Source organism: Callospermophilus lateralis, chromosome X, assembly GCF_048772815.1.
Source record: "Callospermophilus lateralis isolate mCalLat2 chromosome X, mCalLat2.hap1, whole genome shotgun sequence".
In the NCBI taxonomy this organism is placed as follows: Eukaryota; Metazoa; Chordata; class Mammalia; order Rodentia; family Sciuridae; genus Callospermophilus; species Callospermophilus lateralis.
The window spans coordinates 87,233,795-87,247,621 of record NC_135325.1 but is presented as its reverse complement, the minus strand read 5'-3'; the positions used below and the strand labels follow the sequence as shown (position 1 = coordinate 87,247,621).

The 13,827-nt window shown below is 33.8% G+C and overlaps 1 protein-coding gene across 2 annotated transcripts in view; it reads right to left on the bottom strand.

Annotated features, from left to right (window-relative positions):
* The window catches only part of Col4a5 (collagen type IV alpha 5 chain), a 216,853-nt gene that overhangs the window by 60,039 nt on the left and 142,987 nt on the right, over nt 1–13,827 (bottom strand). For both annotated transcript variants that reach the window (XM_077106377.1, XM_077106376.1), the window contains exons 26-31: nt 11,518–11,610; nt 11,318–11,422; nt 9,867–9,964; nt 8,502–8,652; nt 5,858–5,971; nt 225–392 (exon numbers count right to left, since the gene is read on the bottom strand). In XM_077106377.1, coding sequence (XP_076962492.1) covers nt 225–392; nt 5,858–5,971; nt 8,502–8,652; nt 9,867–9,964; nt 11,318–11,422; nt 11,518–11,610 — 729 coding nt within the window. The remainder of the gene's footprint in view (nt 1–224; nt 393–5,857; nt 5,972–8,501; nt 8,653–9,866; nt 9,965–11,317; nt 11,423–11,517; nt 11,611–13,827) is intronic.

Here is a 13,827-nt window from a genome sequence, read left to right as displayed (position 1 = left end):
AAGAAGTGAAAAAATTGTGCTCCATTTGTGTACAATGAATCACAGAGCATTCTGCTGCCATGTATAACTGATTAGAACAAATAAATTTAAAAATAAAAAAAGACATTGAGCAGTCTTCCTTGACAGTGTCAATCCAGAAAAGTACAACATGACAATAATCTACCAGAGTCATATTAATATTAATTTCCTGAATCCAAAATCGGAGAAAACAGTAAGCAAATTACCTGGAAATCCAGAAGCACCTGCTTTTCCTGGGAGGCCTGGTGATCCTGGAGGTCCCACAGGACCAGGCACTCCAGGGGTTCCTGGACTCCCCCTCTCACCAGGGGGTCCTGGAATATCAAACCCAGGAGGTCCTTGATCTCCTTTCTCTCCTGGTAGTCCATGCAAACCTAGTTGATAACAACATCAATATCAACACCTATTAAGGCAGTTTTAAAAGATATACCTGGTTATTTTTCTAGTCAACAAGTGATAGAACTTTTTGTAAAACAAACCTAAGAGTATGTTAGACATACTTTTAGCATCATCCACATAAAATTACTGAAAAATCAAGCTTTAGGATTTTCAATTATAATCCTTTAAAATGGTGCTTCTCAAATTATTTTTGATTAAAAACTAATTTTTTCTTAAATCCCAGTTCATCATAGATTTAAAATTTTTATAAAATATAATAAAATTACTAAAACATGAAATAAAAATCAAAGATGTCTACTTTTGTTACTCTGCTCAATGAATATGATTACACATTAAATTGCTATTAAAAGTTTCTAAATGCTTATTCTTAATCCCATTGTAGACTGATAACCACTGTAGACTGTCCTTGTCGCATTGTAGACTTTGGCCCACTGACCACACTTGGATTTGCATTGTTCTAACACATTATGAATTATTAGTACACACTCCTACCATCTCTAAAAATCATTAATTATTGAATAATTCAGTTATAAGGATCTTTTTGATTTCATTTTGGCTTTGCTTTAGATGTTTTAATAATACATTCCTGTTAGTTCTTGTTAACTTTCATTTCTCAGTATTCCAACCAGAATTTTACAGAGAAAAAATTACAAAAATGCTTAACCTTAGTAAGATTCTGAGACTAAACCACTCCAAGAAACAAGTTGGTCAAAACACAATATATTTATGTGAAAAGAATTACATTAAAATCGTTGTGCTGGGCATGGTGGCGCACGCCTGTAATCCCAGCAGCTCAGGAGGCTGAGACAGGAGGATTGTGAGTTCAAAGCCAGCCTCAGCAAAAAGCATGGTGCTAGGCAAATCAGTGAGACCCTGTCTCTAAATAAAATACAACTGATGTGATTCTGCAATACGTATTTGGGGTAAAAATGGGAGTTCATAACTCACTTGAATCTAATGTATGAAATATGATATGTCAAGAGCTTTGTAATGTTTTGAACAACCAATAAAAAAATTTTTAAATAAATAAATAAAATACAAAATAGGGCTGGCGGATGTGGCTCAGTGGTCAAGTGCCCCTGAGTTCAATCCCTGGCAAAAAAAAAAAGAAAAAAAACCAGAACACATTGTACATGTTCACACTCTACTATGTTATCAGCTGTCCTTCTTCCTTCTTCTGAGTCACTTAATATTGTTACTCATCTACTAAATGGGGATAATGCCATAATGGACTGGAAGCTTGAGACTAAGCCAAATAATCATTTGAGTGTCCTTTCAACAATAAAATCTAAATCTACTGTTGGAAATTCATAGATGATTATTTTCATAAGAGAACAAAATGCTGGGATTTAAAAATCTGCTTGATATTCATATTCTATCATGCTTTTAAATTTTTTTTAGTTGTTGATAGACGTTTATTTTATTTATTTATATGCAGTTCTGAGAATCAAACCCAATGCCTCATACATGCCAGGCAAGTGTGCTACCACTGACCCCCAGTCCCAACCCCTTTATCATACTCTTTAATTGATAAAATCCATCCAAAGATTAGAGAATTCCTCTTAGTTGCCGTAATGATGATAGTTCCTATGCTGCCATTTCATAGTAAAATACTATACAGAGGGGAGGGAGATTTTATGTTATTATATTTGTGAAGTACGATAAGATGCCTAATAAGATTATAATAGCTCTACATGGACCACTGACTATGTTGTTATACTGTAACCCAAATAGTTCTCTAATAGCTGAGTTTACAATAAGATAATGTGTCTTTTAAAACATGCTCCAAGAGAGCATATCTATAAAATAATAAAAAGAAACCAAAGATTTAAATCTGGAGAAATATTTTGTTTTCAATATTTAAAGCTTTAAGATGTAGCTTTTGATTAAGAGGTACAATACCTAGTACACCTTAAGTTTGAGAGACAGAAAATCACAGTTCAGCCACAAGTTGAGCCACCCAAGCAGAAGCAAGTTGCAGAAAGATTCATTAGGTTAGGAAACAAAACTAAGCATGAAAAGATTAGAACAAAAATGTCTACAAATAGAAGTTATTAGATATTAATTCACTACTATCATTTACTATATTAGGAACAAGCAAAGGAACTATTTTAAACATTTTCTCATAAGTCCATATAACATATAACATAAGTAAAATGTATTTGTAAATAAAGACAATGAAATATTTACATTCACAAAAGTTTTTTGATGAAGGTCAGTTTGGTACATGTGTTTATCTTTACCTTTATAGTTTTCAATATCATATTGGAACTTAAGTTCCCAAGGGTTAGTCAGAAGTTAAAAATAACTTTATTTTATCTCTAACAAGTTAGGTAGAAAGCAACCAATAATTGTTACTGGATGACTATGAGTAAACTGCTTGCATGTACTAGGCAAAGATTTTGTTCTTTGTTGTTTTTATTATTAGTAGTAACAAACAATATGCTGTACTTTTCACAACATAGACCTTTTCCATGAACAGATGTAAAAAATAGGCAATGGTACAATCCAGGGTGAAGAAAATCAATATAAATTTAAAACTTCTGTTGACTCTCTTTATACAATAACAGGAATTATATGAATAGGAGTATAGAGATGCTCTAAATTTACTGGCAGCTAAATGGAACTGTTAATGGAAAAAAGGGAAAATTTGAAAAACATGTACTATCTGTGGAAACTTTTCTTTTTTAGGGGGAGGGCTGCTGAGAATCAAACCCAGGGCCTCACACATGCTAGGCTAGCACTCTACCACTCAGTTATATCCTCACCCCCCCCCCCCGTGGAAACTTTTCCCCACACACACACACACACACACACACACACAAATATACACACAACCTCACACTGTCCAAGGTTTTCAGAGCCCACCAAAAAAGTAAGCAAATGATAGTATATTCCTTTTTTAAATATCTTTTTTTAGTTGTAGATGGGCACAACAGTACTTTTATTTTATTTATTTATTTTTACATGGTGTTGAGGATCAAACCAAGTGCCTCACATGTGATAGGAAAGCACTCTACCACTGAGCTACAACACCAGCCCCTACTGTATTCTTAATCTATGAAAATTGTATGAATAATCCCTGGGATTTTGTTGTATGTTGTAGATTTGTTTTGATTCACAGTGGTGGTAAATAGTGCTTTTCTTTTTAGCTGACTCAGCCACACACTTTTTCCTGATAATAGGCAAGCATTACAACACATTTGGCCCAGGTTAGGGGAACATGTCTGTGGAGACAGAATAGAATATATTTAATCAATTGGTAAAAAAATTCGCTAAAGCATTAACCTTCCAGCTAATGGCCAAACTAAATAATAAGAATCAACAACCTCCATATTTGTCTGGGTTAGTAGGTCATGGGATGAAAAGCATTCTGCTTCTCATCACTTGGCATTTTTTCTTTTATTTCCTGCTGTCACATGAGGAAATGATATTCAACAGGACCTTAATTTATAAACATGTGTTAAACTGTATGGTCTGCCTTGGAAAATGGGAAACAGTAAAACTTACTTTAAGTAAATAATAGTAGGAAACATGAGTAAAAAAAAAAATCCCTGAAAAGCATAATGCAAACATTTTATACTGGAGAGATAACAATATAAAATAATTTGCATTAAGTCTTATTGCAAAACAAAACGAGTATATTAATATATTTCTTATAAAAATTTATAGTTAATATTTCAGCAAAGTCATATTTATCAAGATATTAGTAACAGTTTTGCTGATCCAATACTACTGAAATACATGAAAAGGAATCATGACATTTTTGAAACAGGCTAAGACAATATTTTGCCTTGGTGATATAAATAAAATTAACCTAAAAATGACTACATGTGGGTTGGGGCTGTAGCTCAGTGATAGAGCATTCACCTTGCACATGTGAGGCACTGGGTTTGATCCTCTGTGCCACATGAAAATAAATAAATATATTTTGCCCATCTACAACTAATAAATTATTTAAAAAATGACTACATGTGCCTATTATCAAATATGAATGTGGTCTTGCCGTGGTAAAAAAAAAAGATGATTTGATAACATTTCTATATTCACTATGCATCCAATAATCTTCATAACTGCTGTGATCTTCATTTATTTGTTAAAGCCTGTTAGTTTAGACCTTGAATTCTATGGCAAAATATATATTTATGGAAGAAACAGATGAAGATAAATTCAGCACTATTAATTACACCCCTGCACATCTTATCTAGACTTTATAAATCAATATACTAACAAAGGAAAGGAGGAAGGCTGGGCACGGTGGTGCATGCCTGTAATCCCTGCTACTCTGGAAGATAAGGTAGGAGAATTGCAAGTATGAGACCAGCCTAGGCATCTTAGGGGGATGCTGTCTCAAAATTTTAAAGAATTTTAGAAAGGACGGGGGATGTAGCACAATGAAAGAATGCCCCCAGGTTCAATCCCAGAAGTAAAAAAGAAAAAGGAGAGAGGGAGAGAACATTATATGAATGAAACACTGAAGAGTATTAGCTGAATTTGAAAAGCACGAAGCATATATACACAAATTTGTGTTTCGTTCAGGCTGGTATTAATGATGACTTCTCACTCAGCTGTGATTAAATGATTCAAAATGTTCCCATAATCTCATGTACTTTCCGGAACTAAAAGAAATAATAAAACACGACAGAAGTGATAAATTCATTTTTATCAATCTTTGTGATGATCAGCAGGTCAAGACTATAATGGCCAAGCCTAAAAATAGGTTTTTCTCAAGATTCTCTGCATGATAGTTGGAATCATAATTTTTTCATGAGTGATGAAACAACTATTTTATAACAGCCTGGTTCAAAACATCAATCTAAAATTTTCTTATTTTAAAATTAGTAGTGACATGTCTGGCACCATTAAAAAAGGTACAATGTGCCTTAAAATCAATTTTTTAAACATAGGACACAATAAAAATAGCCTTTACTTTACAGGCTTTTAATACTGTTAATTGGTATATCTAGATTTTTAACAAAATACCTATAGTCATTTAAGGCCAGAAAAATACACTTTCTTTTCTTTTCTTTTCTTTTTTTGTGATGCCCAGGGCCTCATTCATGCTAGGCAAGCACTATACCACTGAGCTACATCCCCATCCAGAAAATATATTTCTAGGGCTTCAAAGCAAATGTATCCATATTCTGAACTATGGTTTTAAGTCTTCTGATGTATTCATATGAATTAAGGAATGACTAAAAATTCCATTTTTGTTTTAATTTTACTTATTTTCATAGTACTTTGCAATAACATAATGTCAGCCTCAGGTTTGCCCTTACTGTGACTGCTTAGATTAAAATAATAAGAATTCACATCACCAGATGACTCAAAATCATCAATCTCAATATACTCTCTCCAAAGATGGTTACATAGTTTTCACTTTATTGATGAGCTAACCAAGCTATGATTGCTATAAAATACCTATTAACTCCAATCTTACCAGGTTGTCCTATTGGTCCAGGAATCCCTGGTGGTCCTGGTGGTCCCTGAACACCAATTCCTGGCAGCCCAGGAGGTCCTACTGGCCCAGGTTGTCCATTTGGTCCAATATCACCTTTAATAAACAAATATAGTTTAGATATTAATAACAGGTGAGTCAACAGTCCTCAAAAACCACAATACCCATGTAAAAAGGCCCATAATATTCAACAAAGATCTGGAAAACTGGACATTCATTCAAGAAGAAAAGTACACATAAGTACCTAGAGAAGGATTACATAATTACAGTTTCATAATTTAACATAAGATGAGCACTCAATTTCAGTGCCTAAATTAACCTCACCAAACATTACACAACATGAATTTGGGAACAGTTGACATCACTTAGTCTTCATTTTAATGTATATGATTTATTACCCAATTAATTCTACCATTCTCAAGGTTCTAATAATAGTCTTAATACTTCTTATAATTAGGTACATTTTTGTTAATTTTGTGATGTAACATTTTGTGAATTACACAGTGATCGCCTGGTCAAGGAAAATAAGGAAAATAATTCAAATTATTTATTTATTTTTAAAAAAGAAATGAAAATTTATATATATACACACACACACACACACACACACACACACATATACATATTTTTTACTTGTAGTTGGACACAATACCTTTATTTTATTTATTTTTATGTGGTACTGAGGATGTAACATACATTTTGTTACAATCATAAATAGCATTTATTTATTTTAATTAAATATTTCTTAGCACACCATTCTACTTTTCATAATGATACTTTTGAACCAGGTGTCCATAGTATATTCAAACAGTAACATTCAATAATTTCATTGAAAGATAATAACTACTGATTAACACAACAACATGGATGGATATCAAAAATATTATGCTATTGAAAGAAGCCTTACAAATAATGCACACATTGTATGATTCCATTTATAAGGAGCTCTGCAACAGGTATAGACTAACTTATAATAAAACAATCATAGCAGTATAGTTGCCATCTATGGATGTTGGGGAAGGGACTGACCATATGGGGACATATGGAAAATTTCTGGGATGCTCTCTTTTCTTTGAGGTGTTGGGGACTGGACCCATGGCCTTGTGCATGCCAAGCAAGTGCTTTACCATTGAGTTACATTCCCAGCACTGGGATGCTATCTTGATAGGAATTTGGGTTACAAGGTGTATAAATTGGAAAAATCTAGCAAATGTACTGATAAGATTTATGCATCTCATTCAATGTGAATATCACAAGAAAAAAATAAACAGCTATGAAAGTTTAGGTATGTTAGGCATGTCAAAGTATTTAGGTAGAAGTTTCCTGCTGTAATTTATCTAAAATGCATGCAAAAATAAATCAACAGGTAGAGAGCGGGATAGTTAGAGAGATATGTCACAAAGCTTGTGTATTATAACTTTGTGCTATTTATATAATTTTTTTCTGGTGTTGGGGATCAGACCTGGGGCCTTGAGCATGCTAGCCAATGCTCTATCACTAGACCCTATATTTGAAAATTTAAAAAAATAAAGTATGGCAGGGAGAGAAAATGTTAATTATAGAACCACGACAGTGGAATATGACTGTTCACTGTATAATTCTTTTACTTTTTTCATATATTTTAAATTTTCCACCATAAAAATTTAAAAATAGAAGCAAACTGAGAAACCTACTTATTTCTATCAGGCTAACTAGCAAAAATTTGGGAGTTTTTCAGCACCTTTAGTTAGCAATGCTTTGGGGAAACCAGCACATTCATACATTGCTGGTTGGAGTGTAAAATGGTGCAAATGAAGAGGAATCTGACAATACTTAGGGTACATTTATCCTTTATTCAGAAAATCCATTTCCATTACTCCATTCTATTAGTATACCTAAGCACATCCAAAATAATGTGTGCAAAAGTACATTCACTGTGGCATGATTGGTTAATAAGAAAAGACTGGCAAAAATCCATTCTAGTAATTAGTAACTGGTGGAATAAACTTAAGTATATTCATGCAAATCAAAACTAGGCAGCCATTTTTTTCATTCAAGGGGTCTATGTACTATGGAGTGATCTCTAAGATTTATAGTTAAGTGAAATAAGCAAAGTGAAAAAAAGCCAAAGGGTATTTTATTTTCTTTATCTTTCAAAAAATGCAGAAAATAAAACATATGCCAGGCATGGTGGCACACACCTCAAATCCCAGTGGTTCAGGAGGCTGAGACAGGAAGATTGTGAGTTCAAAGCCAGCCTCAGCAAAAGCGAGGCACTAAACAACTTAGTGAGACCCTATCTCTAAATAAAATACAAAATAGGGCTGGGATGTGGCTCAGTAGTCGAGTGCCCCTGAATTCTATCAAGAAACTAAAAAGTGAATATGGAAATGAAGAGGAACAGAGTATAAGGGGATGAGATGAATAAAATACTTCTCAGTGTTACTTTTATACATTTATATTTTTATTATCTATCCAATGAAATAAAAGAAAAAAACAGTCAATGGAAAGTTAAAAAAAAATAGCAGTGCCAGAGGGACAGTATGTGCTTTCCAGGCAATTGGGATTGTCACCCATAAACTTTCTTACAGGTTTCAATTACTATAAAAGTTAAAATCAAATTGAGAAGTAGCAACAGCTTCCATACCTTTTGGTCCAGGTAGTCCATCCAAACCAGTGCGTCCAGGAGGACCTGGAGGTCCTGGGAAGCCACGATCACCTTTTGGACCAAGGGTTCCTTTGAAACCTGGGAGTCCAGGTGGCCCAGGTGGCCCAGGTAACCCAAATCCTGGCTCTCCCTTAAGCATACACATGACAAAACACAACAAAAACTTCCATGACTTTCCTAGTGCTTATTGTTTACAAGAGGGAATTTAAAGCAGAAAATACAAAGTAATATTCTTTTTTTTCCATTGGGAGAAGAAGAGAATAAATTAAATGAAATGTAATTGGTATCTTAGAAAGAACATCTGGAAGGGTGGAAGACAGGGTTTTGTAAAACAAATTAAATGAGTTGGACTGGTTTCAGAATAAGAAAGAGATAGCAGAGAACATGAGATTAAATAACATCTACTCAAACAAGGAAATGTGATTATAGACTGAGTATTAGATACTCTCAGATAATTATTATTAATTTGACCAAGTATGATAATGGCATTGTGATTTTTATATAAAATGTCCACTTACTTAGGGGTGAACACCAAAGTATTTGTAGGTCGAACAACATGATTTTGAGATTTTGGTTAAGATTTCAGAAAGAGAAAAGGAATACATTAAGTAATTATGATAAAATCTTAATAATTTTTCATCTGAATGGTATACATATATGAAAGTTCATTGTATTACTTTTTTACTTTTGTGTTTACTTGAAAATTTTTATATTAAAAGAAAAATAATCAACCAACAGAGAAATGGTTTGCTCATGGAAGCCAAGGTCATGGTCAGCTCTTTTTCCCATGGAAAAGGAGTAATAATGATAAAACACAGGAAGTTTAAATTAATTAAGCTCAGAGAAAATAGAGAAACAGGATAATTACATACTGCAGCAGTTTGCTGAAGGATGACTAAGGGTAGTTCGAGATTAGATAAAGAAATGAATACTAACAAATACAAATCTTTTATGATTATTATTACTGATAATAGCAGCGACAGTATCTGTGATGGAAATGGGACTGAAGGAAACAGTATGGGAATGTCTTAATACATTCAACACCTTTTCAATCAATCATTGCACAAGCATGGCCAGATATGAAATAGGATAGTGTAGGGAAGCAACGGGGAAGCTGATCATTAAATAACTGGCCATTTGAATACAAGATCAAAAGCTCTTTTTTTGTATTCAAGTATGACTTCTTGGACTATTAGAGATGGTTTTGTGTTAAATATACTGAAATTAAAACATAATCAGTTAGATTTTTGTCTGTACCCTAAAAACTTAAGATAGTGTCAAAAGTTAAATAGACAGAACTAAAGATATAGGAAAATGAGATGGAATAACTTAAAATGTCCAGACCTTTGGTCCTGGAAAGCCTGGTGGCCCAGGTGGGCCTTCTAGACCAATTCTTCCAGGTGTCCCAGGTGCACCTGGAGGTCCTGGAATTCCAGGAAAACCTGTAAAATTAACATGCCATGTTTTAGTTCCCAAAGAGGAGACACTTGAAGAAATATATTAAAATTATCAACCTCACATTCTCACTTTATCAATATGCTTAGTGACTATAGTAACATGTTAAAAGCACAATGACATACTGTATGATTACTTGGGATCAAGCCTTACAAATGTCTGATAGTCTCTCTCAATCACCTTATGATCATTTTATTTTCACATAGAGGTAATGTGCAGAAGATACATTCCTCTGAAGAAAAAAAAATTACTCTTACACAACAAGACAGAACTAAACGTAAGGAATAAATTCCACACAAAAACTCAGAGGAGCTTCTGCTTGCATTTGAATATAGGATAAAATGTCTCCCATATACTTCTGTAAATGAGCTAAAAACAACTGTAGAGCCAGGCATGGAGGTGCATACCTGAAATTCCAGCAGCTTGAAAGGCTGAGGTAGGGGGGATTGTAAATTCAGTCAGTCTTATCAATTTTTTAAAATAGTTTTTTAGTTATAGGTGGACACAATGACTTTATTTTATTTATTTATTTTTATGTGGTGCTGAGGATTGAACCCAGTGCCTCACACATGCTAGAATAGTGCTCTACCACTGAGCCACAACCCCAGCCCCCCAGTCTCATCAATTTAATGAGGCCCTAAGCAACTTATCCAGACCTCATCTCAAAAAGGGTTGGAGTTGTGACTCAGTGGTTAAGTGCCCCTGGGTTCAATCCCTGGTACTCCCCCCATGGGAAAAAAAAAAAAACAATTGTAAATATTATCTGTATCTCCACATATAAAATGAAATCTGAGGCTTTTGAAAATATTTGGTATAAATGAGTAAGAACACATTTAAGAACTGTTCTCACATGAATGTGTACCCTTGAATAAGAATGAGTTCTGTGAGGAATAAAGCACAGCTAAAGCAAAAGTAATAAAAATTTCAATAAATCAAGCAAGTTTTTTTATTTGAGGTAAAACAGTGGATAAATGTATACAGTAGATCTTTATTCTGTTTAATACAATCCATTAATTCAACAAGTATCTACTGAGTGTTTTCTGTGTGTAAGGAACCATTTGAAACTCAGAGGACATAATGATAAACACAAAATATAATAATTGATTTTTGGCTTAGAAATAATTTTTGCATATATGTATATATGTGTATATATATAAAACTTATATATTTTTATGACTATACCATTTTAGTTAAACATCATGAACTTAAAGTGCATAGACACTGTAACATTTCATTTAAATTCTTTGTAGCACACAGAAAAGTTATTAATGATTCATTATCAAAGAATAATGTCATACTAATCAGGTAATGTACCCTGCCTAAAATTCATTCCAACATACCTTTGGGACCAGGGGGTCCAGGAAGCCCAATTCCAGGGATACCTGGTTCTCCTTTGCTACCAGGTATTCCTGGAAAGCCTGGTTGGCCTGGGAGTCCAGGGTCACCTATTGAGAAAGAAACAACAGTTGTTGAAAGGGAAACATTCAAAAAAAAAAGCTAACAAGTGGTAGAGATATTTTGAAATAAATTCCTCACATACCTGGAAGTCCTATTTCACCATCTCTGCCTGGATTACCAGGTAGGCCAGGCTTCCCTGGCTGGGTTATGGTCTGACCTGGATCACCTTTAGGACCTGAAAACAAGAATGGATCAGTGGTGAATGAAAAGTGTTTATTTGACTAAAACTCTAATTAAAAACAAAAGAGGGAATTGTCAAAAATCCTTTGAAAATGCAAATTAACAAAAACCCATAAGAAAACAATACCACATTATATATTCTAGGAAAGTATCAAATGTAAGTAAGAAATTTCAAAGAGAAAAAGTAGATGATGGCTTTAAGAATTTCCATGATTGAAGATGTGATTAATTTTAGATGTCAACTTCACTGGGTTAGGGGATAACGAGATAGCTGGTAAAACATTATTTCTGGGTATGCCTGTGCGGGTGATTCTATGAGAAATTGGTATTTGCATTAGTGGACTAAGTAAGGAAGACCTGCCTCATCCAGTGTGGTCCAGCATCATGCAACATCTGAGGGTCTGGATAGAACAAAAGGGCAGAAAACAGGCAAATTTGTTCTCTCTCTCTTCTGGAGCTCAAACACTCATTTTCTCCTGCTCTTGAAAATCACAACTGCAGTTTTTCCAACTTTCAAACTCTGGGACCCTCACCAGCAGCTCCCAGGTTCTCAGGCCTTTGGACTTGGAACAAGATACACTACCTTCTTCCCTACTTCTCCAGCTTACAAAAAGCCTATCGTGGGACATCTCAGCCTCCATAGTCATGTGAGTCAATTTCCCTAAAAAAACCCCTTCTTATCTATCTATTCTTCCTAATGGTTCCAATCCTTTGGAGAACTACAAGATAGTATCTTTAAATATATTTTTTAAATGTAAGTCAGTATAAAAATTGTAGTAAACAAGGAAAGTATTTATTTTTGGTTAGCTAATGACACTTTGAGGTTTTATATGTACAAAGTCCAAGTACAACCACTTCTCATTAATTGAAAGAGAGGCTTAAAATTGGCTCAGGACAAAGAAGAATTTCCTAAACATGACATAACAAGCACTAACCATTAGAGAAAAAGACCAACAAATATGACCATATTAAAGCTGATTTTTGTTTGTTAAAGATATCAGGGAATACAAAAGGTAAACCATGGTAAGTAAAGATTTCTTGCAAAATGCATAGCTATCAAAGAAGTAATACACTGAATATATAAAGAACTTCTCAAAATCAATAATAAAAACAAATATTCCAATAGGAAAACTGGTAAAAACAAACATTTCACAAAAGGAAATCAAATGGCCAATAAATATATGAGAAGGCACTAAATTTTAACACAAAATGAAACTGCCAAGATATACTGCACTTAATATACTAGCAAAAATGTTAAAGTATGACAAAATAAAATATCAGCAAATACGTAGAGCAATAAAATCTCCAACATTTCTTATGCTAGTATATTGGCATATTTGCTCTGGATATCTAGTCAAGCTGCCTCAAAATGTCATATCCTCTGCTTCATAAAAGTTAATCTTAAATATATAATCTAACTCAGGGATTGGTAAGCTTTTCCTGAAAAGGACCTGAGAGTAAGTACCTTAGGCTTTGTGGACCATATGGTCTCTTTAGTAAGTACTCTTTTCTGCTGTTATTGCTCAAAAAATAACTATAGACAATGGTGATTGGGCATGGATATGTACAAATAAAAATTATTTGTAACAACAGATAATGAGATGAATTTGGTCAATGGGTTGTTGTTATTAACCCCTGCCCTTCAGAAGTGTGAGCATGTGAACACCAGTGTGTGTGTGTGTGTGCATGTGTGTGTGTGTGTGCATGTGTGTGTGTGTGTGCATGTGTGTGTGTGTGTGTGTGTGTGTGTGTGTGTGTTTGTGTATGGCTGTACATAAAAACATTTTTATAATAGGTCCAAACTGCAAATAACCCATTGATTCATTGAACAAAGAATGGATAAATGAATTGTAAAACACACAAACACACACAGAATGGGATACTATATATATATCAATGAAAATGAATATAATATAGCTACACATGAAGTTAACACAACACTTACCCTATGATTCTACTAACATGAAGCTCAAAAAGAAACAAAATTGAAGTATTTTTTAGGAATGCATATATAAGTGATAAAACAGTGGGAAATGGAAAAAAACATGCAAAAATCACAGCAGTGGTTACTTTTGGAGAGAAAGAAGGGTATGATGATGAGGCAAGAACAGGAACAAGAAGGCAGAGGTTTTTAGGATGCTGGCAATGTTCTATTTCTTGATGTCTGTAATAATTACATGTGTGTTTCTATTATAATTATTTATTAAACTTT